Source organism: Rattus rattus, chromosome 7, assembly GCF_011064425.1.
Source record: "Rattus rattus isolate New Zealand chromosome 7, Rrattus_CSIRO_v1, whole genome shotgun sequence".
NCBI lineage: Eukaryota > Metazoa > Chordata > Mammalia > Rodentia > Muridae > Rattus > Rattus rattus.
This window is the reverse complement of record NC_046160.1, coordinates 87,387,122-87,413,359: the sequence shown is the minus strand read 5'-3', so window position 1 is coordinate 87,413,359 and position 26,238 is coordinate 87,387,122. Positions and strand designations below refer to the sequence as shown.

At 40.3% G+C, this 26,238-nt stretch overlaps 1 protein-coding gene and 1 pseudogene across 1 annotated transcript in view; one reads left to right on the top strand and one right to left on the bottom strand.

The window, feature by feature from the left end:
* Positions 1–25,303, bottom strand: part of Mnat1 (MNAT1 component of CDK activating kinase) — a 142,627-nt gene extending 117,324 nt beyond the window's left edge. Inside the window, exon 1 of the mRNA XM_032907934.1 lies at positions 25,101–25,303. Coding sequence (XP_032763825.1) covers positions 25,101–25,189 — 89 coding nt within the window. The 5' untranslated portion in view covers positions 25,190–25,303. The remainder of the gene's footprint in view (positions 1–25,100) is intronic.
* LOC116906480 lies at positions 3,467–3,516 on the top strand (annotated as a pseudogene).
* Positions 25,304–26,238: the final 935 nt, after the last annotated feature.

Genomic DNA, 26,238 nt, shown 5'->3' with positions numbered 1-26,238 from the left:
CAGAAATAAGCCACCTCTATACAGCAGTTGATAGATTCAATTGTAAAATGTGCTGCAAGAAAAAATGTTGAGTTTTCTTTTCTTGGATCTTTTGGGTATCAACTCCCCTCATCCCCTGCTTACACTGGGGACTGAACTCAAGGCCTTGTCCATGCTGGGTATGTATTCTATCACCAAGCTATCTCCCCAGTCCTCTGTGTTTTCCTTAACTTTGTATACATATATCTTGTGCAGCTCAGCAAAACTTACGTCCAACTGGTGGTCACAACTTAATTTTGGTGAGGCACAAAGAAGAGTTATTTAAAATACATTTTAAAACATACCATAATGTATAGAACCATTTTACCATGCAGTCCCTGAAAAGACTTTCAATCATTGTCTTGCTAAAACCCATTAGACACTATTGAAAAAGGCACTTTTTAAAAGTCATGAAAATGAGACTTGCTAAGATATATAACACAAATGTATGTGTGCATATCCATGTAAGTGTATGTGTGCACACATGTGTGTACATGACTGTGCATGTGTGTGTTTTACTGGTGATTAATCCTCACCAGGCAAGCACTCCACACAACTATATATAGCCCCAATTCTTGTTTATTAATTGTTTAAAAAATAATTATTTTTAAATCCTTATTAACTTATTTGTATGTGTGTAAATGTTTGAATGTAGGCATATGTACATGGCATGCAAGGCATACTTACTATGATAGATAACATTCTGTAAACTTCTTTAAAATAAAGAATTTGAGACAGAGAGATGGTTCAGCAATTAAGAGTACCTGATGCCAAGTTCAGTGACCTAAGCTCAAGAATTACAGACTGCACTCTGACCTTTACACACCAACAATAGCACACGTGTTCACACACACATATGCACACACACTAAATTCATTCACTCATTCAATTCACAATTTATAAACCTGAAAAGGAACACTCTTAAAGCAGGAGGACATTTGCTCTTCCTCAGTTACTAAGGTGAATGGTTTGTACTAAGCAATCTGTTCCGTGTGTGTGTGTGTGTGTGTGTGTGTGTCTATACACCTGTGAGATGGAGTGTATCTGTGTGTGTAACTGTGTGGCTGTCTCTGTGTCTCTGTGTCTGTGTATGTTTCTATATATGCCTATCTCTGTGCATGTGTGTGTGTCAGTGTGTGTTTGTGTGTGCATGTGTCTGTGTGTTAGAAACCAAACCCAAGGCCTTGCACATATTAGGCAAGTATTGTTACACTGAGCTGTATCTTCAGCATCCAAAAGTTCCTTCTTTAAGTTTATTCTGAAATGTTTGGTTTCAATGGAACCCAAAACTTGTATTTGGTATTCTGATTTAGAAGTCAATCAAGTGACTAGGGGCCCAGAGTACAATCTGAAGAAGACTATTCCTAGAATCTGCTGTGTGGAAAACTTTTCTAACAGGGACTCTTTCCCACTCTTAAAATATACTTAGCTTCATTGTCTAAATTAAGTAAGTAGATCATGAGGCACAATCTATGCCCTGAAAAGGAACAACACAGTATAACCATTTCCAAAGGAGTTATAGTTCATCTAGCAAGAAAAATGTATAATAGAGCCAAAAAGCTGAGGGAAAGTCTCTTACAACCACCATGTGCAAACGTGTGGGTATTTTCCAACGTTGCAGCTTGCTGCATTCACCGAGTCTGCCATGATGAAAACCAATAATGGGCCTGGTCCCAGTAAGACCACAGCAGGCTGAGTCACCAGTGTGGAATCCATTATCCTCTGAGAAAGAACCTAGTCTGGTACAGGAGAGCACAATGTACTTTCTTCAGCCACAAGAGTCATTTTTCCTTCCCCTGCTGTCCAGCTGCCCAAAACTCAGATCCCACGGTCACTGAAATATGACACTTTCACAGAAATAAGAGATGGATCAGGTGCTTACCAACAAAGCCACTCCATATAATTATGTCTCTAACGTTCCTTTGGTTTTACTACTCAGAAAATTACACAATTATAGGCCAAAAATTTCACCTATGTATGTGCTTCACATTGGAAACGTGCTACTATATACAAAGACTAAAAATATTAGAGATCTGAGTAAGTTCAAAGTAACAAAACTTCAAAATATCCTATGTTGCAAAGGTATCTCAGAGAAAACAGCACATTCATGAGACCCTGCAGGGAGTTAAATCAAATCGCTTTCACAGAGTGATTAGAGAAGGGCTACCCAAAGTCTGGCTTCCTACACTTCTATGGTCAGGAAAAGCGTCAATCTTTTCTAGAGGTCATACAGTAGCTAACTCTGATAATCTGGATTCGGAACTGAAGAAAAGCAAAGGTAAACATGCACTTTGATTCCATTTGTGCAGACTTCAGGTTAATGTGGACAGATCACTTCATTAATGCCTACACTTACTGTACTCATTTACAATACCCACATTTTTAATCATACAAAAACTGTACACAATTTTAATCTTTCACATTTCAGTTTTTCTCACTATATCTGCCCAAACTCATTTCAATTTGTGTTTTCTTTGTTTTTGCTTTAAAACAAAGGGTTTGACTTGCCGATGCCGGGAAGTGCTTGCTAACAGGAACCTGATGTGGATATCACCACATATACCAAGGCAGATGTGGATGCTTGCAGCCAAACATCGAGCTGAGCAGGGGACCCCAATGGAGAAGTTGGGGGAAGGACTGAAGGAGCTGAAGGGGTTTGCAACCCCATGGGAGGAACAACAATATCACCAACTAGATGCCCCAGAGCTCCCAGGGACTAAACCACCAACCAATGAGTACACATGGAGGGACCCATGGCTCCAGCCGCATATGTAGCAGAGGATGGTCTTGACTGGCATCAATGGGAGGGGAGGCCCTGGGTCCTGTGAAGACTTGATGCCCCAGTGTAGGGAAATGATAGGGTGAAGGGGCGGGAGTGGGTGGGTGGGTAGGGGAGCACCCTCGTGGAGGCAGAGGGAAGGGATGAAGTGGGGGGCTTTGGGGGCAGGGTTCGGGAGGGGGGATAACATTTGAAATGTAAATAAAAAAAATAACCAATAAAAAAAAAAAAAAAAAAACATAGGGGTTGGGGATTTAGCTCAGTGGTAGAGCGCTAGTGCAAAGGCCCTGGGTTCGGTCCCCAGCTCCAAAAAAAAAAAAAAAAAAAAAAAACATGAGTCTGGCTACAAAGCTCAGGCTGGCCTCATAAAGCAGTGTTACTTAAAATTCTAATCTATTTAACTTGGACCCGATTATCCAGCCAAGGTTAAGGATACCTGCAATAAATCATTTCATGTGGTAGAGAATGGAATGGAAAAGTCTTCCTTTTAAAGTAACTGATCTTATACTTTCTAATCAAATCATTAATAATTTTCAAATTCCCAAAATGCAGAGTTGTGGAGCCCAGTCTCAGTGAATACCATCTAAAAAATGACTCCCAAAACCTAAGGCTCAGAGAACATTGCAGAAGACGGAGCAGGAAGACTGTAAAACCAACTGCCACTAGAGGCTATGCCTGCGCTCACTGTTCTGACCTATAAACATCTGAACGTTTAGTAGAAGACTATCAGTCGGGTACCAGGAAGACAGACAGAAAGCTAACTTGAGAGAACCACTAGTTCAGGGTCCTGCACAGGAACAAGCTCCCACAGCAGAAGAAGCCAGACACTAGAAGAACCCTGCTTGGAACTAAGAGCCTGGGCTGGAGGGAGCCTGGCATGGTGCCACTACTGCAGGACCGGGTAAGGAATGAGTCCAAGACAACCACCACGCTGGTGCTATGGAGCCCAGACCCAAGATGACCACCAGTCTAGCACAAAGCAGGTTTGGGGTTGGGGGGGTGCAGATCATGCCTGAGATGACCCCTACCCAGTGCCATATTGCCCAAGCAGGGCATAGCACTCCTGAGACCACTCCTGAGATAATCCTAGACATCAGAGACCCTGGGCGCCACTAAGTGGAGCAAGTGGTAGAGAAATGGAAGAAAGAGAGAGAAACAGAAGGATATGTGCGCATTGAAGAGAGACAGAACTGGAGGGTAATAGGGAACAGCCTGATGTGACTAGTCAGTGATACACTCTGGGACTAAGGTGGGGTCCTGGTTTGTGCTTGGGGACACGGGGGAGTCTGGGTCTGAGGCCCTTCTATAGCAGGGGTACAGGCAGACATCCCTGGGTTGGGCTGCTGCCCAGAGACATGTAGATGTCTGAGGGCTATGCAGAACTGGCCCTGTCCATGACCTGGATGGGAGAGCTGGTTCTGGAGGAGTAAAAGCAGAAGAGCTGACCCTGTCCCTAGCCAGCTGGAGTACTAAGGAGAGTAGGACCTGAACACTGTAGCAGATGCAGACAAGTTGGCCCTGAGGATATGAGAGTGGAAGAGGTGGCCCTGCCACTCAACTCCTGAGTGGTAACATGCATGAGGGAAGAGAAAACCTCCCCCTCTCTTGCCCCTCACCACCTGCAGCAGGTCCTGGGGCCATGAGAACAGGAGAGCTGGCCCTGGCCCTCATCAGCTGCAGCACTCAGGAGATCAGGCCCTGAACCTTGTCTGCGTAGCACAGCAGTCCCTGAGGGAATGAGCATAGGAGAACTAGCACTACCTCTTGGCTGCTGGAGGTGGCACAGATGAAGGAGAAATACCCTCCTCCTCTCCCTCACCCCTCAACAGGTATGGCAGGAGGGAGAGCTGGCCTTGGGAGTCATGAGAGTGGAAGAACTAGCAATGTCCCTCACCAGCTGCAACACTCGGGAGAGCAGGCCCTGAACCTCACCTGGGCAGAGGGTAGAGCTGGCCAGGAATGTGGGGTTGCTGGTGAGCTGGCCCCAGTAGTGTGGGTGAGGGAGAGCTTGCAGACTGACCAACCAGCTCAGATACTTCTGAGGCCTAGATCCAAGGGCTTTTAACTGCTAGAGTATATGAAAAAGCCAGTCCTGCAGATCTAAAACTACAGGATCTCCATGACACAAGGCAACAACAGGATATCCCAATGAGGTTCCAGTATGGCAGAAGCCAGAGTGTTTGTACCAAACCAAGTAACTGCAATAAACATTTGAAAACAAAGAAAGGTAGACAAAAGGGTATACTGTGGGACACACTGTGAAACAACTAAAGCTTTCATGAGATTTTTACCCCCTGGGGGGAAGTTGCAAGGGTGGAAGGCAGGTACAAGAGGAGGATAGATGTGTGGGATCAAGGTGCATGATGTTAAGATCACAAGAAACTAATAAAGATTAAAAAATAAAAGAAAGACTGTAAGAACAAGAGTCAGGGGGTTTGCTGTGAAATTTTGTCTCCTGGGAATGTCAAAAGTCTCACCAACATGACTTCTCAAACATGAGTTGAACAAGAATGACACCAATAAACATGTCAAAGTCAACAGGAAAAGTTCAAAAGGATTCAACCCTATATAAGGAGCTATAGGCAACTAAGGAATGCTGAGAGTGAGAGAAACAGTCTTCCCCAGAAAGAGCACAACACTGGGTTGTCCAATATCATATGATCAGCCCTGGAAACATACATACAAGTAACATTATATAGATTAAACGGGTTATTAGGTATATATATATATATATATATATATATATATATATATATAGAGAGAGAGAGAGAGAGAGAGAGAGAGAGAGAAACATACATACAACAATTAATGCAAAAGGAGGCCATGAATTTGAAAGAGAGCAAAGCAAGGTATATGGGAGGATTTAGAGGGAGGAAAGGGAAATTTTATGTAATTATATTATAATCTCAAGAAATGAAAGCAACAAATTTTAAAAAAAGGGAATTTCAAGACTCAGTTGAGCTATGTTCAGTGATAGAGTATTTAACATATTTAACACATATGCATGTACTAATCAATAGGGACAGAAATCATAGAATGAATATCCTCATTGCTGTTCTTGTTGCCATGATAAAATACCCACACAAATGCAACTCAAGGGGAAAGGGTGATTTCTTAGCACACCTTTCAGGGTACAGTCCATCATGGTGGAGAGGTCAAGGCAGCAGGAGCTTGAAGCAGCTGGTCACAGTATGTCTGAAGCAGTGAACGACAGTGCTCAGCTCGCTTTCTCCTTTTCATGCAGTCCAGGACCCACTCATAAAATGGGGTCACCACATGGAATGATCTGGGAACATCTATTAATGCAATCAAGATAATCCCCTACAGGCATGTCTACAGGCTAAGCTGTCGGGTGATTCTAGATTCCTTCAGGTTTACAATAAGCAATAAGTAGTAGGCAAGGGTGGATGAGGGGTTTGAAGCTCATGCTCAGAGTTAAAACAGCATTTCTCAAACATTTCTTTAGTACAGGAGTTTCCCCCACACTAAATGTTGCCCAGAAACCTAACATATAACACAGATAATGGACTGTTCTCTGGCTGAAATGGATGATAAAGATCTGCTACTCCAAACATTTCTCAGAAAATCTAGAGTTTCAGGAACAGTCGAGCATTACTGCACTGCCGAATGATGTGTACATCTTCCTCAAGTTATCAGTTTTATTCAGAGGTTGGAGTAGGAGGAAAAGAATATGGAAGGTAAATAACTTTTGTTTTAATACAAACATGCAATATATTACAAGATTTCAATGAAAATTTTAAAACAACACTTCTAATCACATCTCTACATAAATTGGGTATAAAAACCGGCCCCCTGCTGTAAAGGTGACTTGAGAGTGAGAGAGAGAAGACAGAGACAGATAGAAAGAGACAGAGATAGAAAGAAACAGAGACAGAGATAGAAAGAAACAGAGACAGAAACAGACAGAGAGCATGTGCATGTACAGAGATCAGAAAATAGCTTGAGGGAGTTCTCTCTTTCCACTATATAGTCAGCAGGATTGAACTCAGGTCCTTGGCAAACTCCCTTACCCGCTGAGCCATCTTACCAGCCCCCAACTTCAAATGCCTGGAGAGAGCTGATAGAGGACATAAAAAACCACTGATAAAGATTAAGCAGGAAGTATCATGGTTATTCACATGGCTTTCCTAAGTAGGAAAGCACCTTTTCATTTTCAGTTTGGGGCCATCAAGCCAAGTGTACAGGCTATAACTGAAACAGAGTAGCCTCAGACAGGAGACACCTAAAACTATTCAAGGAGAGAGGAGAAGAATATAGACTGTGACACAGGGAATATGATTGAATCTGTAATTTGAAGGACGGTTTTAGGAGAAAGTATACGCAGTGCTTGGTAATGACTTAAGCGTTTGTTAGCGCCTTGCTCTCCTATTACCTAAACAGCAATCCACAGATGACTCCAGCAGCACTTATCACACCATGGCATCTCTACCTTCCCTATCAATAGTACCTTGGGGAAAGACTATCTTTTTGTTCGCCTCTGCAACATCAAGTTCTAGCACACAGAAAAGTGCTAAATGAAAGGACATTTGAAGTTAGGGACCAAGATGAAGTGACAAGAAGTAGAAGAAATCAAGAATCCAGGAAACTTTGTAGGCTTAGATTTTTCAAAACCTGCTTTAATAAGGGTTCTTAAACACTTTAACCTCCCTCCTAGTCCACCACCCACCAGAGGTAGTGGGGAGGAAAGGTTAATAGGGCAAAGGAGGATGTGGACCTATTTAGAAATAGTTCTTCAGGGTGATTCTGATCTGTGTTATCAAGACATCAGCAGTTCAGTTCACACTCATCATCGGTAGCTCAACCCACTGGCAAACACCATTCACAAACCAGCAAGGGCAGTTGGAAGAAACTGAAAGGATCTGCCAATGGGCCCAAAGGCTGCATAAGTGGCAAGAAGCCACTGGAATATCACAGTAAGTTCTCTGGTACATGTCTCTCTAAGAAGTCACAACAAATGATATCGCAAAGAAGACAGGGCAGACCAACGGCACAGCAGTGCCCTGCCTGTTGGGTTAGACTCACACCCTTTCCAAACATCACATGTCCTCTCAAACTCCAGGTAGCTTCTAGAAAAACACCACTTGTCTGCTCTCAGCAAAACATCCTCTCAAACAACAATTTCTAGAAAAACATCATATGACACAACTAGGCTCCAGAGAAACCAGAAATTTTCACTTTAAAACTTATTAACAGTTTTTTCCACTCTCTATGTCCTGGTTCTGTTTCTTAGATCTTCATATTCTAGTGTGGAGAGTAGAAAACGAAGCTCTATGACTCATCACCAGCATTTCTAAGGTTGTTACCTCAAGGGTAGACATTTTCAAAGTACATTATCCACAGCTTCTTCAGTCACACTCAACAAACTTTGGATATAAATTTCTGGGGGAAAACTCACACCTGTCCTGAACATGTATAGACGACTTTTTCTCTTGTCATCCTCTCCTAAAGAATACAGCTTCCACACTGCTTACACTGTATTAGGTAGCATAACACCCAGAGGAAAAGACACACAAACCATAAACAGCTAATAAACTATTTTACTCAGATTCGGCATGTCGGGGTGATAAACCAACTCCCTGTAGATACCAAGAGATATCAGATTAACTAAAACCAAACTGTAGTTTGTCTTCTAAATTTTCATGATAAAATCTAGGTGTAAGTTGAGTGATATTCTGGAAATTAAAATCTTGTCACAAAACACACAATTTACAGCTGCTTTTGAGTTTGACAACTTAAAAACACTATATTAAAAAAATTTTCCAAATGTAATGTAGGCTAGACTGGTGATGCACATCTGTAATCCTAGCACTCAGACACTGGGATGGGAGAACTAATGGGAGTTTAACCCTGAACAATAAAACAAAAGCCTCTCTTTAAAATAAAAACTCAGAATACAGCACAAGTTTACCAGATAATACATTTCGAGATTATATCTCACCCGACCATCAACAAATGTCAACTTCTGTTTGTGTATGTGTGCATGCTTATATGATAAAGGAAAAATGCACCAACATATTACAAAATCTGGAACTATATTTAGTTTAAAAATTAACTATATTATTTTAAAAACTCATATTGAATCTGGAGATGGTGTTTCATGTTTTAACCCCAGTACTAGAAACAAAAGCAGATAGATCTCCATGAGGTCAAGACCAGCATGGTCTACACAGTGACTTTCAAGCCAGCGAGGATTACATAGTGAACCCTGCCTCAAAAAATAAATTTGAAATAAATTTTTAAAAATTCCATTCTGGTGCTGGGAGGCAAGCTAAGAGATAGACCACTTTTTAGAGTGCATAAAAAAGTGGGTTCAATTCATTTTGCCAAAAAGAAAATATATAAAAAGAAAAGAAAAAAAATCTTAAAAGTTTCATGCTGGCCTCAAGTCTCTGAGAGACAGTATTGATGATTCAGTATTTAAGATTCTTTTATTCTTAACTTCAACAACATATATCTGGATGCAGAGCGTTAATGGTTAGCAGGGTAGAGAGAGGAATGACTGTGCTGTATGACTGTGCTGAAACATCACCCTGAATCTCATTATTATTAATTGTGTGCGTGTCAATCAAAATAAAATTAAATGTAATTAACAAAAAAAGTTTCCTGCTGGTTTAAATAAGTTTATAAATTGTTACGGCTTGGAATAATCACAAAAACACTGAAAAAATAACAAAATAAACATTGAGAGCTAAAAAACATAACTCAGTAACACAGTGCTAGTCTAATATGCATGAGGCATTGGATCCCATCCTAAGCAAGCAAGGGAAGGAGGGAGGAGAAGAGAGAGACAGAAAGAAGGAATGAATAATGGACAGGAGAGGAAAAGAAAAACGGGGGAGAAGGAGCAGGCAAAGAGAGGGGAAGGAGAAAGAATTTGAGGAAGATGACACTGACAAGTGAGAATGCATTTCCACGTCTTAGATACCAACACTTCCACATGTAGCAATTACTTCTTACTCCTCTATTCAAACAGGAAATTTCTAGCTTCTTGGAACCTTGTGTTTTTTTGTTTTTTTCTTTTTTCCTTTTTCTTTTTTTTGGAGCTGGGGACCGAACCCAGGGCCTTGCGCTTGCTAGGCAAGCGCTCTACCACTGAGCTAAATCCCCAACCCCAACCCTGTGTTTTTTATCAACAATTTCTGCACTACCAAAAACTATACAGCGTTCCTAAGATTGACAAGGCAAATAGCCTAATATCTCTTAGTGAAATCTGAAAGAGTGTCACCTGGGAACTCAGAGCTGATGACATCTTAAAACTGAGTTCTGATCCAGACTAAATAGTTACATTTGGTTTTAAAGAAGTCAAACCAAAGGGTAGTGAGATGGCTCAACTGGTAAAGGCATTTGCTGCCTAGCCTGACAGCCTGAATTCAATCTCTTTTCTCAATCCACCCACAAGGTGGAAAGAGAAAAGTGATCCCCATTAGTTGTCCTCTGACAGCCACATAAACATAATAAAAAACAAATTAGGACCCTGTCTCAAAAAGTAAGGTGTGCAATAGAGGAAGGTCCCACCATTAGCCTCTGGCTTCTACAGGCACCTGCACACACATGAACACACAGCACATAAACATGTACACACACATATATACCACCCAGATACAAACAATTTAAATGAGGGATAGAAGAAAAGAAAACATGAAGTTTATTTTAAAAAGCAGTCAAATCTAAACCGAAGAGACGACTACTTAAACTGCAAGGACACATTATCATTATCACCAAATACAAAGCACAGTTGGGTTGGCTCAGAATTTGCTGTCAAAACAGACATAGAGAGTTTATATACTTTTTTTCAGGCATAATCTTTCTGTATAGCTCTGGCCAGCCTGTTAATATTTTTATTTTTTTCACACTTTTTAAAAATGTATTTTTATTTTTAATCATGTGCATGTATCTGTGTAAGGTATATGCACCTGAGTGCAGAGGCCTAAGGTAAGAGGACATCAGACTCCCTGGAGATAGTTACAGGAAGTTGTGAGGTACCCTAATGGGTGCTAGGAACTGAACTTGGGTCCTCTGTGAGAGCAGCAGGTACTCTTAACCACCGAGCTATTTATATAGGCCCTACACTCATTTAGTATATACATGCAAGCATGAATGCATGTGTATATATGTACTCTGTGTGTGTTTATATGTATGTGTAAACCTGCACACACACACACACACACACACACACACACACACACACACACACACACACCTCAGCCCCTGTGAATATAATAGGGTAACTTGAGGCTCACTTCTTCCAACAAGTAGATTCCAGAAATCACAGTCATCAGGTGTGGCACGAAGTCACCTGCAGGACTTTGGCGCTGCTCTGACTTGGGCAATGGAAAATGAAAAGACAGACACATCTTGATAAAAGCTGGGGTAGGGTGGGTGGTGAGCTCTGATAGAAAGGGACCATTAGCCTAGAAACTGAGCCAAGAGGGTTAGCTCCCCTCAGCACGGGGTGTCTGTGGGGAGCAGGCTCAGGCCCCAGCCTGAAGAAGGAGCTGGAGACTGATCCTTTCTGTAAACAGTCCTACTCACACCAGGGAAGACACTGGTGTCCTTGACAAGGCTATGCTCTTACCGTGAGTACTCATTCATAAAGGAATACACTCGCTCAGCACACCTCCCTTTTATTTCCTAGATGTTCCCAATTAGCCTGGCTTCTAGCACAGCCACAGTTCTGTGAAGTCTTTGCAGCCTAAGAAGAGAATGAAATAAAACAAAGCAGCCTCTGGCCTGGGTTATTCTGTCATCTTTGTCAAGAACTAAAAAACTCAAAACCAAGTAAGGTTCTCCTCGTACAACATGCCTCACTCAGGGTGACAACAACTCCATGGGCAAGAGCACATTGTGCCTGGTCCTATAGTAACACTGTAAACCAGCCGTGATAAACATGTAATCAATCCTCCAGGCTGATGTTCATTTTGTCACGTGTAGCCAAGTATACAGAGCCATGGGTCCTATTGGTAAACAATCTGTAAGATGCTCTGAAATCTAAGAATGTAATTAAAAAAAACATCTGGGTATAACTTCTGAACATTCAATCTTTTTAGCAACAGGGAAAAATCCCTTTTTGCTGTAAAAGTTCACAATTTCATATACAACATAGTATGTTCCAAAAGCATGAGAATTACCAAGCAGAAACTTTCTGAGGCAGCTACAGTATGTTCCAAACTAAAGAAATTCTATTTTAAGCTTTTTGGATATAACTTTTCCTCTGTCTTCAACACACACACACACACACACACACACACGGTTTATAGGGTGACTGAACAGAGTTGTACTATTTCCCTGTATGTATACAAGTGTTCAGTGTGTGTGTGTGTGTGTGTGTGTGTGTGTGTGTGTGTGTGTGTGTGTGTGTGTGTGTAGGCCAGAAATTACTTCAAGTGTCTTCCTCAATTACTCTCCACATTATTGTTTCCTTTTGCTTTTAGTCCTCGCTATCCTGGAACTCGATCTGTAGACCAGGCTGCCCTTGAACTCACAGAGATCCGTCTGCCTCTGCCTTCTGAGTGCTGGGATTAAAGTCATGCATCACCACTGTTCAGCTCAAATATAGAGTTTTAAAATAAGAGTTGCAGGGCTAGAAAGATGTCTGTGCCATTAAAAGCACTTACTGTTCTTTAATAGGGCCCAGACACAGTTCCTAACACCCACATGTTGGCTCTCAACCATCCATAAGCATGCACATGGTGCACACATATGCAGGCAAAACAATTACGCACATAAAATAGATAAATCTAAGGAAAACTTAAAGAGAATTGTCACCATGCTGGGGACTTAGCCTGAAGGAAGCAGCCCTACCATGAGGCAGGCACTCGGTGGAGAGGAAGCATGTACACATCTTCCCAGGCCTGCTAAATCACACAAGCAAATGCAAAAGCAGCTTCAACTAACATCATATTAAATGGTAAAAGAGTCAAAGACCTGCATGGTGGCACACACCTGCAATCCCAATCACAGAAGATGGAGGCGAGAGAATCAAAAATTCCCTATTATCTCAACTGCCCAGAAAAGCTGAGGCCAGCCTAGGACATCAAACCCTATCTCAACCCCCAGTCCAGAAAAAAAAAAAAAAGAAAAGAAAAGAAAACAAAGCCTAACTAAATACGCTTTGAAATGGACAACACAAACCTGCCATATTTATAAATGGTATGATTGTTTTACACTAAAAATCCTAAGGAGATCTACAAGCCAACTGCCAGAATGAACTTTAGCAAGACTGCAGTATATACAATTAGTATAGAAAAGCAATTAGTAGCAAATATCTAGAAAGTGAAAGTTAAAATTAAAAAAAAGGCAGTAGAACCAAAAAATACCTAGGAATAAATGTAATAAAAAGATAGCTAAAACCGCTACATTAGAAACTACCGACCATTGCTGTCTGAAAGTAAAGACCTAAATAATTGAGAAGGTATTACCACACTCACAGATTAGTACATCCAGTCATCTTTAAATGGCAGTTTTCCCCAAATTTAATGCAATCACAATGAATACTCTAGCAAGCATTTGTTTTTAAGTTACCAAAATTCTAAGGACATAGAATAATCAAAGAAACTTTTGTAATAAAAGGGATAAAGTCATAGAATAATCAAAGAAACTTTTGTAATAAAAAGGATTAAGGAATCATAGTGCCTGATTGCAAGGTTTATTACATGTTGGTAATCAGCACTCTGTGAATACTACGAAGTTGCACATAAATCAATAAAAACTAAACTCAGAAACACACCCACATTTGACTGTTTTCCCTTTAACTTGTTTCTTTGTGAAAAAGACTCTCCTTAAGTATACAGCCCAGGCTGGCCTGAGACTCATCGTATAGCCTACCTGACCTGGAACTTGTGATACTCCTGCCTGTCTCCCTAGAGCTTGTAGCACCACCCTGCATTGTTAACTGCTTTTTAAAATATTTAAACGCTCTGTACCCAAATCCCACCGGAAGAGAGCTGGGTTCCCAGGAGTGCTGGCACACAGGCTACAGGAGGGTCAAGCCACTATCAGAGAAAGCAAGACCAGCTAACACCAGAGATAACCAGATGGCAAGGCAAGTGCAAGAACCTAAGTAACAGAAACCAAGGCTACTTGGCATCATCAGAACCCGGTTCTCCCACTACAGCAAATCCCAACACACAGTAACAGCAAGATTCTGATTTAAAATCACATCTCATGATGATGTTAGATGACTTTAAGAAGGGCATAAATAACTTCCTTAAAGAAATACAGGTGAACAGGTAGAAGTCCTTAAAGAGGAAACACAAAAATCCCTTCAAGAATTATAGGGAAACACAATCAAACAGGTGAAGGAATTGAACAAAACCATCTAGGACCTAAAAATGGAAATATTAACAATAAAGAAATCACAAAGGGAGACAACCCTGGAGATAGAAAACCTAGGAAAGAGATCAGGAGTCATAGACACAAGCATCACCAACAGAATACAAGACATAGAAGAAAGAATCTCAGGGGCAGAAGATGCCATAGAAAACATTGACACAACAGTCAAAGAAAATGCAAAAAGCTCCTAACCCAAAACATGCAGGAAATCCAGATCAAACCTAAGGATAACAGGTATAGAAGAGAGTGAAGATGCCCAACTTAAAGGGCCAGTAAATATCTTCAACAAAATCATAGAAGAAAACTTCACAAACCTAAAGAAAGAGATGCCCATAAACATACAAGAAGCCTACAGAACTCCAAATAGATTGGACCAAGAAATCCCTCCCATCATAAAACAGTCAAAACACCAAATGCACAAAACAAAGAAAGAATATTAAAAATAGTAAGGGGAAAAGGTCAAGTAACATATAAAGGCAGACCTATCAGAATTACACCAGACTACTCACCAAAGACTATGAAAGCTAGAAGACCCTGAACAGATGTCATACAGAACCTAAGAGAACACAAATGCCAGCCCAGGCTACTACATCCAGCAAAACTCAATTGCCATAGATGGAGAAACCAAGATATCCCATGACAAAATCAAATTTACATAGTATCTTTCTACAAACCCAGCCCTACAAAGGATAATAGATGGAAAACTCCAACACAAGGAGGAAACTACATTCTAGAAAAAGCAAAAGCAAGAAAGTAATCTTCTTTCAACTAACCCAAAAGAAGATAGCCACACAAACATAATTCTACCTCTAACAACAGAAATAATAGGAAACAACAATCATCGGTCCCTAATATCTCTCAACATCAATGAACTCAATTCCCCAATAAAAAGACTGGATATGTAAACAGGACCCAGCATTTTGCTGCATACAGGTAACACACCTCAGTGACAAAGACAGACACTACCTCAGAGTAAAAGGCTGGAAAACAATTTTCCAAGCAAATAATCCCAAGAAACAAGCTGGAGTAGCCATTCTAATATCAAATAAAACTGACTTTCAACCAAAAGTTATCAAAAAAGATAAGGAAGGAAACTTCATACTTATCACAGGAAAAATCCACCAAGACGAACTCTCAATTCTGAATATCTATGCTCCAAATGCAAGGGCACCCATGTTCATAAAAGAACTTACTAAAGTTCAAAGCACACATTGCACCTCACACAATAATAGTGGGAGACTTCAATACCCCACTTTCATCAATGGACAGATCATAGAAACAGAAACTAAACAGAGACAAGGTGAAACTAACAGAAAATATGAACCAAATGGATTTTAACAGATTTCAATAGAACATTTCATCCTAAAACAAAAGAATATACCTTCTTCTCAGCACCTCATGGTACCTTCTCCAAAACTGATTACATAATCGGTCACAAAACAGGCCTCAAGAGATACAAGAAGATAGAAATAATCCCATGCATATAGCTGCTTTATTTATAATAGCCAGAAGCTGGAAAGAACCCAGATGTCCTTCAACAGAGGAATGGACACAGAAAATGTGGTACATTTACACAATGGAATACTACTCAGCTATTAAAAACAATGACTTCATGAAATTCTTAGGCAAATGGATGGAACTAGAAACTATTATTGTGAGGTAACCCAATCATAAAAGAACATAAATGGTATGCATTCATTGATAAGTGGATACTAGCCCAAAAGCTCAGAATATCCAAGATACAAATCACAGACCACAATGAAGCTCAAGAAGAAGGAAGACTGATACTCCAATCCTTCTTAGAAGGGGGAACAAAATACTCACAGGAGGAAATACAAAGACAAAATGTGGATCAGAGTCTGAAGTAAAGTCCATCCAGAAACTATCCCACCTAGGGATCTAATCCATATACATACAGCTACTAAACCCCAGACACTATTGCAGATGGCAAGAAGTGTGTGCTGACAGGAGCCTGATATAGCTGTCTCCTGAGAGGCTCTGCCAGAGCCTGACAAATACAAAGCGGATACTTGCAACCAACCATTGAACTGAGAACAGGGTCCCCAATGGAGGAGTTAGAGAAAGGACTGAAGGAGCTGAAGGGGTTTGAAACAATATCAACCAACCAGTCCCTTCAGAGCTCCCAGGGACTAAACCACCATCCAAAGAGTACACAGGGATTGACCTATGGCTCCAGCCATATATATAGCAGAGGATGGCCTTGTTGGGCATCAATGGAAGAGAGGCCTTTGATCCTGTCAAGTCTCGATGCCCCAGTATAGGGGAATGTCAGGGAGGGGAGGCAGGAGGGAGTGAGCGGGTGGGTGGAGGAGTAACCTCATAGAAGCAGGGGGAGGGAGAATGGGATAGTGGGTTTCTGGAGGAGAAACCAGGAAAGCGGATAACATTTGAAATGTAAATTTAAAAATATCCAATAAAAGAGAAAAAATGTTTAAGCAAACTAATGAAAAAACGAGTCATTTCAATAGATGGTGAGAGGTCAACTAGATATTCTTGCCGAAGAGAAAATCTTTCAGTCTTACAAAATATGTAAAACTTCAGTCAGAATAGATCACTACAAATCCAAAACTATAAAATTTTTAAAAATTAAACATGCATGCTGCATAACCTAGTCAGTCTCCTAGTTACTCACCCAGGAGAAGAAAAAAAAAAACCACAAAAGCTTTAAAAAAAATGTTCAGAGAAACCCTTGACATAGAAAACAGAAGCATGTCAAACATCCATTGACTGGCAAATGAATAAATGAAGTATGGTACATAATGTGGCAGGTGATGAAATGCCAGTCTGCAGAGCGGAGGAACCAGAGGAACACGCACCAAGAGCTCAGACTTTGGTTTGCTCTTACTATAATTTACATAGGGCCATAATCTATTGTAGAAGAAAACAAACCAGTTGTTACCTAGGGATGGGGGTGGAGAGAAGAATGCACACAAGATAAATATAGGATTTTTTTCTTTTTTTGTAAAGATAGGTTCTCGCTACATAGCTTTGGCTGGCTCACCTCTCACCTCTACCTACAAGTTGCTGGGACTAACGGCATGTACCACCATACCCAGTTAGACACAGAAAATGTTATCAAATGATAAAATAAAATGATGATGGTTTCATAAGTATATGTATATTTCAAAACTAATAAAACTATGTATTTCAAATATGTGCCTTTGACTGTACTTTAATAAAATTGAGAAAAGGAAGAAACTATAAATATGCACCCCATTTCTAGAAATATACTCTATTGAAGGCAGGTGCTGTGATGTGGATCTGTAACCTCAACACTAGAAGGCTGCAGTGAAATGATAACAAGCTCCAAACCGAGACTATACAGCAAGAAGCTGCTGAAGAAAAAGAGAGAGGGAAGGAGGGGGGAGGAGAGGAAAGAGGGAGGGAAGGAGGGAGAAGAGGGAGGAAAAAAGGAAAGGAAGAGATTGGAAAGAAGAAACACGGGGTTGATGGTGTGGCTTAATGAGAGCTCCTTTGCCTTGCATGTTGAGGCTCCAGGTTTGTTCCCCATCCCCATAAAAAGGAAAAGAAAATCCAAGTGTGGTAGTGCACTCAAGAGTCTGAGACAGGAGAACTTCAAATTCAAACATAGTGAATCCCAGACCAGCCCAGGCTACAAATAAGTCACTATCATATGACAGACAGACAGACAGACAGGGGCAGAGAGAAGGAGAAGCAAGGAATGGAAGATGCGAGGGAAGGAGAAGGAGAAAGAGGAGGGAGAGAAAGGAAAGAAGGAAGGAGGAAATGCGTCTTTTATACTCACAGATACACAAAGATATTGAGGCACAGAAATTGCTACCTGTAGTTACATGAGATAATCAATAATCCTCAGTGTATTTGAAATTTCTATTACTGCAAACATCAAACATTCTATAACACTTGAGACTGACAGCACCACTCTAAATAATAATCACAATACATAGTATATTATGTGCCCAAAGAGCACTAGCTTCCATGTGTCAGGTTCAACATGCCAAATACCTTGTAAGAGAAAAAGCACACACAGTACAGAGGCACGACAGGTGCTTAGCATACCCAGACCTGAACTTCAATGCCTAGAAGGAAAACAAAACCTCTGGAGCGTATCTAGTCTCTGGACTCTTTCATGAAATAGTAATCAATCCTCTTGGAGCACATGTTTTCAATGACTTTTAGTTTATTACATACTAACTTCCTCACATAATATATGTTTTAATTTCCATTCTCTCTTCAAATAATCTAAATCTAAAACACATGAAACAAGCAAGAAACACAATGTACTTTCCAAGGAAAGTTAGAAGCTTACCCCACTCATGGTTGCTATCATCCACAGGATTCCTACTATGAAGTGTATAATTTTGCATTCAATAGCAGCACATTACATAGATCTCTTTTTCAATTAGCATCCAAAAGGAATTAAACATTAATGGGTGCTTAAAATATGAACAAGGCATTCGTAATCTGAATAATACAAAATGAAACATCTATTTCAGCATATATTTTAAATCTTTAAAATATATTTAAATTAGATTAAAAAAGAATTTTCTTTTTCTTTTTGAGACAAAGTCTTGCTGTGTAATCCAAGATGGTCTGGATAACCTGCTATCCTCCACTGCTGAGATTACAGCAATATGCCACCCTGCCCAGGTAAGGGCATTCTAGGATGATGTTGTTATGCAGGTGAAGGCAGACACAAGATAAAATGAGGCCTGTCATTGGACGAGAAGAAAGGGAGGCAGGAACAGAGATTTCAGAAGGAGAGGGAGGAGCAGAAAGGGGAAGCAACATGGAGGCAGACTTAACCAATCCTCGCCATGCATCTCTACATAGATACAGGTTGTTATGAATATTTCTTAAGGGATGGATTTCTATAGGCCACTTTGGTTTAAGTGAGAGAGACTGTCTCAAGGGCACAAAGAAGAATGTGATAAAGTAAGACACTTAACATCTTCCTTGGGATTCCATGTGTGCCTATGCTACTACATACATACATAGACACACAACCATTATACATATACATATATACATACACATACACATTGCTTATCAGTGTCAAAGACAGACATCTCCCTTTGCTATTAACTGGACAAAAAGTAAATACAGATAAGGAATCTGAATTTACTAACACCATAATCATTGGATTTTTTAATGGTTTTTGTGTGTGGGTTTTTTTTTTTTTTTTTTTTTTTTTTACTTTATGTGAATTGGTGTTTTGCCTACATGCATGTCTCTGAGGATGTTGGGTTCCCTGAAACTGAAGTTACAGACCGTTGCCCGCTGTCATGTAGGTGCTGGGAACTGAACCCAGGTCCTTTAGAAAAGCAGAAAGTGCTCTTAACCACTGGACCATCTTCCTAGCCCCACTAACCATTTTTAAAAATTACATTTTTCACAACATCTGAAACAACACTAAAATTTGAGCCTTGTTTGTTTAAAAACAACTTAATTCTGGCAACAAAGGAAACACTCTATAATTTAATTTAGGAAGAAGCTATATTTAATACCAATAGATTTCAAGGCCTTTATATTTTAATGGAATGAGTTGTAAATCAGAGTTAATGTCAGATGCAGTTTGCTTCAGTTACCTGGAATTAGAATAGCAGGCTCATTAAATATATATGAATCCATGATGCAGAGAAACTGCACCATATTGATGGAGCCCTCATTAATTTTCAATGATATAGCCACTATATTTGTGTTCAAAAACAGAGGGATATATAATCATTTGCCTTCATCTCAAAATCTTTGTTTTTTTACATGTTTCAACTTAGTTAAATAAAGAAAAAACTAACATTCCAAAGCATTTCTACTGAGGTTCATTAAACTTCATATTTTCTTTTCTATTTGTAGAGAAATCATATACACATTTGTGCATATATAATACATGTACACAAATTATATCTCCTAATATACAACATGAAAATGAAATATAAGTACTGAATTTCCTCCCATAATAAAATTAGCCTTCCTGTCATCTAATTATAATTATAAAATAAGTATTATCATTGTTTATAGGCCAAAGATAAAGACGTAGCAAAATGCAGCAATGGGCCACAAAATCATGACTGAATATTTAAAGTTTTAGAGTCTTTCTTTTATTTAAACTAGCATCCTGAAAAATAAAATGTACAGAGAGCATTGTTCTAAGTAGACAAAACTTATTCTGATAATATAGTAATTTTGTTTAATACATAGAAAACTATAAAATGCAACCTTTATAGAATTTTATTTAGCAAACATAATTAAATTTTAACTGAATAATTCCTAGCAAATGCATCCACAGAAAGACTGGAATGGGCTTTCTTTTCCCTGTAGGTCGGACAAGAAGGGTGGGTGCGGAATACAAGTAAGACTGATAAGAGCTTTCCAATTTCTAGGTAACATGTTTTCCAACTTCTACCAACCCTGTTAATAAAATAAACAGCACTTTGTAGCCTGACGTTTGCACATATCTCCTGACTAAGCCCGAGAACCAGATCACACTTTCCTGAGAGGCTCTTCCCTCCTCAATGCTAAGCTACACATCATTTATGCATTTAAAGCCAACCAAACGTTTTGTTCCCTTAGTGCTATCTTTCATCAGTTTAGGATGTATCCACTAACCAAAGGCCCTTGCTACAGGATTTCAAGCTTATGTTTCCTCCTTCTGCCCCTCCTCCTTCTCTTCCCTATTCCTCCTCCTCCTCCTCCTCCTCCTCCTCCTCCTCTCCTCCTCCTCCTCCTTCTCCCCACTTCTCTTCCTCCTCCTCCTCCTCCCTGGGTCTCACTATGCAGTCCTATCGAGTCCAGAGCTCTCCAGATAGAACAGACTGGCCTCAAACTTAGAGATCAGATCAGACCATGTATGGTGGCACATGCCTTTAATCCCAGCACTTGAGAGACAGAGGCAGGTGGATCTCTGTGAGTTCAAATCCAATATAGCCAAGACTACACAGAGAGATCCTATATGCAAAAGGAGGAGGAGGAAGAGGAGGGGGAGGAGGAGGAGGGGAAGGAAGAGAAGAAGGAGGAAGAGGAGGAAAAGAAAGAAAGAAAGAAAAGAAGGGAGGGAGGGGGAGAGAGAGAGAGAGAGAGAGAGAGAGAGAGAGAGAAAGAAAGAAAGAAAGAAAGAAAGAAAGAAAGAAAGAAAGAAAGAAAGAAAGAAAGAAATTCATAGAGCTCTACCTGCCTCAGCCTCTGCCCTCTGCCTCTCAAGTACTAGGGCTAAAGGCGTGTGCCACACCTGGACCAAACCTGGCAAGTTTCTGTTCCTTTTCTTTTCTTTTTTTAACAAATAGTTCTTTGTAACAAGTAGATTATTGGGCTGGAGAGATTGCTCAGAGCACTGGCTGCTCTTCCAGAGGTCCTGAGTTCAATTCCCAGCAACCACATGGTGGCTCACAACCATCTGTAATGGGATTCAATGCCCTCTTCTAGTGTGTCTGAAGACATTGACAGTGTACTCATATATAAAATAATTTTTTTTTTTTGTTCTTTTTTTCGGAGCTGGGGATCGAACCCAGGGCCTTGCGCTTCCTAGGCAAGCGCTCTACCACTGAGCTAAATCCCCAACCCCAAATAATTTTTTTAAAAAAGTAGATTAAAATAACATAAAACCACTTTCATACCTCAACTACAAACTTTATAACTAGATTCTCCTTTTCTTCCTTGCAAAAATACAAACTAATTTCCTTTGAGTCACTCAAAAGAACTAAAAGCAATGGGGGAAGGGCAGATACCATGTCTGCCACATTCTTTGTTCTAAGATTACCCCAGTAGTGTTTCAAAACTGAGCACAAGGTCTGCCTAGATAGCTAATATATAGTACTTATAAGGATAAGATATGAGGATAAGAAAAAGTCCTACCCCAACCCAAATAAAATTGTTAATAGGGCCCTGAAGTTTGTACTTTAAAAAGGCATCCCAAATAATTCTTTAGTATGAGGCAAGTCTGGGAATCAACGACTTGGAAATTTTATAGAGTGTACAAGAAAAATTGCAAAAGTATCAATTTCTAAAGAGCAGTAACTAATAAATTACTGTTGAACCTTGCTTTTTTGTCTTTGAAAGTAGACTTAACACATTTAAAACTTGAACTAAACAGTTAAAGCCTATATCCTGGTTTAATTCTCATTAAATTGTTCTCATTCCATATACCATCTGAGGTATATTTGCTATTTGCTAAGTAAATTAGGAGCAAGTTGACAGACCCCTGAGACTTAAGCCAACAAACCATCTTTTATTACAAACGTTTACTCATTGAAGAGAGAGAGTGTCTCTGAGATCAGAAGACAGCCTGTAGGAGCTGGGTTTTCTCCCCCACTGAGGAGGTCTCAGGAGTTAAACTCAAGTTGACCATATTGCTGGCCCAAAAAAATAATTCTTCATTTAGAATATTGGCAATATCTTTTCATAGGTTCAAAGAGACAGTTCAGGGATTAAGAACACTTGTACTGTTCTAGAGGACTCCAGTTCAATTCCTATCATTCACGAGGCAACTCACAACCATCTGTAACCACAGTCCCAGGGGATCCAGTGTCCCCTTCTAGCCTCTGCTGGCACACAGGCAAATACCTATACTCATAAAATAAACAAGTCTTTAAAGACACATCAGTTTTCCTTTACTAAATAGGAAGAGAACAAGTATGGAGAAGTTCATGTGGCTGAAATTCACATTGCGGCCTACTCCTTGACCAGAGAGAGACTCATGGAGGATACACACACATTTTCAAGCAACCCGCAAGGATGAGTGCCTTCTCCAAATTTTACTGCCCAAAGAGGGTGCTGTTTCCTAATTTGCACATTACTATTTATTACTTAAAATAAACACCACTTACTAATTATTCTCACCAACAAATATATTAATGAAATGTAAAATGATAAAACTCAATATACCTAATCATTTTGATTTAACATGGAGGACAGAGAAACACAGTAGACATTCAGCAAGCAAAAAATTCAGACTCTCAAAAAATTCAGAACTCCAACTCCATCACTACAATAATCCAGTACAAAAGAAATGAGACAGCTACATCACAGACAGGCAGGCAGGCAGGCAGACAGACAGACAGACAGACTGACAGACACACACACACACACGGGACATGGGAGCCTTTGGGGCTGGCAAAAAGAATGTTAAAAGCCAGAGATGAAAGGTAATGCCATGAACCAGCCATCCAGTGCACACTGCAATAGACATCTGCCCTTCAACATTCCATCACAGAGAGGGTACCCAATGGTGGCGGTAGGGGAAAACATTTTTCAATGGTGCAGCCGCTGCTGGAGAATTTGGGATGAAGTTCAAAGAGAATAGAAGGAAGATAGAGTGGGGATGAAGGATAAATATGATCTCAATACATTGGGTATTCAGAGTGGAAAAAAAAAGTGACACAGAAATTGCACAAAGCTTCTCTAAAAACCTAAGAGTCTGCTAGTCACGGTAGTGCATGCCTGAAATTCCAACACTTTTAGGCAGAAGAATCTAATATTCAGGGCCAGCCTGGACTAACACTTGATGCCCAGTCTTAACAAGTACCTAATTATAAACCAACAGAATGGCCTCATTGCCATTGTTCATGCATTTCAGTTGACTACTTTTACTGGACCTCTAATCTTAAACCATTTAGTCACAGTTACACTGTCTAAAGCAAAATAAAACTTAATTAGAAAAAGAGACCGGAGGGTTGGGGATTTAGCTCAGTGGTAGAGCGCTTGCCTAGGGAAGTGCAAGGCCCTGGGTTGGTCCCCAGCTCCAAAAAAAAAAAAAAAAAAAAAAAAGAAAAGAGACCGGGCTGGAGATGGCTCAGTGGTTAAGAGCACCGACCTGCTCTTCCAGAGGTCCTGAGTTCAATTCCCAGCAACCACATGGTGGCTCACAACCATCCCTCTTCTGGTGTGTCTGAAGGCAGCTACAGTGTATTCATAAATAAAATAAATCTTTAAAAAAAAAAAAAGAAAGAGACCAATTAAGAAAATTGATAATCCCATTATGACAATTACATATACAATTCATTGTGCAATTTATGCCTGAAGACCTTGTAATTTACCTTTACCTTCTGTAATAAGGTTGGAACTATAGGAATATTGTGCTCACAACTTTATAGTACCTTTAGTTTCAGACTACCTTTTACTTAAACCACTTCACCATAAAAAGCTGACAAACACTTTGACCAAAATTCTGCATTTATTCTTCAAAATATACAAAATCACTCTCCCTCCTTCCACCACTGAGCAACCAAAATGCATTTACTTCCTAGAACTGCTTCCTGGGATCCATACTCTTAAGACCCACAATCCTGAGAAGTCTCAGGATCATTTCCGGTGATAAGGGAATGACACCTGCATAAACTTATCATGAGATGGCTCACGGTAAGACACTACAGTGCCTGGAACAGAATGTGCACTCGATAAAAGCCAACCATTACCTATCTACAAAATAACTGTCTAGAGTCTGTATTTTCTTCCTTTACATGATTTAAGTCTAACATGGTTCATCAAGACACATATACACGCAAAGATTTTCCATCTAGCTCACTCGATCAACAGCAACAGTATACACCCAAGGTAAGTTTTCACTTCTTTTCAATAAAAAACATTTCTTAAGAAATTAAAGACTCCAGTCCCCCACGCTTTCAGCCAGACATCTGTCTGGAGTCTAGCTAACAACACATGGCCTGGAAACATTCGAGATTTTCACTGGCTGGAAAGGTAAGTGAGGGTCAACCTGCCAAACTTATGCTTGCCACAATCAAAACTCCAATTTCAAAGAAGCTCGGGGCAAGGCTCTACAGACCTTTTAAAGGAACGACGCTCTCTTTTATTCATTCCTCCCCCCACACCACCCCCGCTCCCCCATTGTTTAAACTAACCACACCCTCTATCCCCTACCCCCACCCCCACCCCCGAGCGGCTTCCTAACATCTCCCGAGGCTGTCCTCCCACCCCGGGAATCCACGGTCCCAAGACTCACAGTGTGTGTCCGCACACGTTCACCATCAGCTTCAAAGAAGGGTTCCGGTATTTGGTGGTCTTACACCTGGGGCAGCCCTGATCGTCCATGGCGTCTCCTCAGCTTTGGGTTTTTCCCCCAACGCCAGCTTCAGCCACTGCCACCTATAAGAAACCCAAGACCAGACGTCAACTATGCTCCTACCAACAGGCACTTGGCCGGAATGGTCCTTCGCGAAAGAGCACCGGCTGGAAGCCAGGCGCTGCATCACAAACGTTCCGGGAGCGAGTTCTCTGTTCCAGCCGCTACAGTTCCTTCACAACCTTATAAGCAGCTTCGTATATTGGAATGGGAGAAGGGATGCTTTTAAATTATACACCTCTTGCCTAATTACATTTTACAAGGAACCATATAGCATATTAGGAAGATAAATCCTTGTTTTGTTTGGAAACATCCACATGATTTCAAAGATTTATGCTGGTATACAGTCAATAACACAGACTAGTATTCTCTTTTAGAAAATTGGACGAACTGTACTGCATACATCTTCATAGTTGTGCAATCAGAACATAGTATGATTCACACATATAAAGATTAGAATAATGCTAAGTGTAGTGGTTCACACCTATAATACAAGCACTTGGGAGGCTGAAGCAGGAAACAGCCGTTAGTTGGATCTAGGCTACATACTGAATTCTGTACAGGTTGTGCTAAGACCTTGTCTCCAAAATAACAAGACAAAGTAATTGTTTAAGTTCATAAAAGTTACCTAAATGTTATTCTTTGTATCTATAGTACAAATTATTACTAAATGTCAGAATACATCTATAAATAGTATCTAGCACCTGTTCCCTCTACAAAGGCCATCTCCTGAAGACTGCCAGGCATGCCGAACTGTACAACCTGACTCATATGTCTTACCTCCAATAAAAGATCTCATTTACTTTCCAAAATATTAAATAAAAGGTTATTTTATAAAACAATTGAAGCAGGGCAGTGCACACCCAAATCCCAGCATTCAGGAGGCACAGACAGGTGAATCTCTGAGTTTGAGCCAGCCTGGTCTACTAAGCAAGTCCTAGGACAGCCAGCATCACGCTCAGAGAAACCCTGTCTCCAAAAACAAATCAAAAAAACAAAAAGAAAAATAAATAAATGA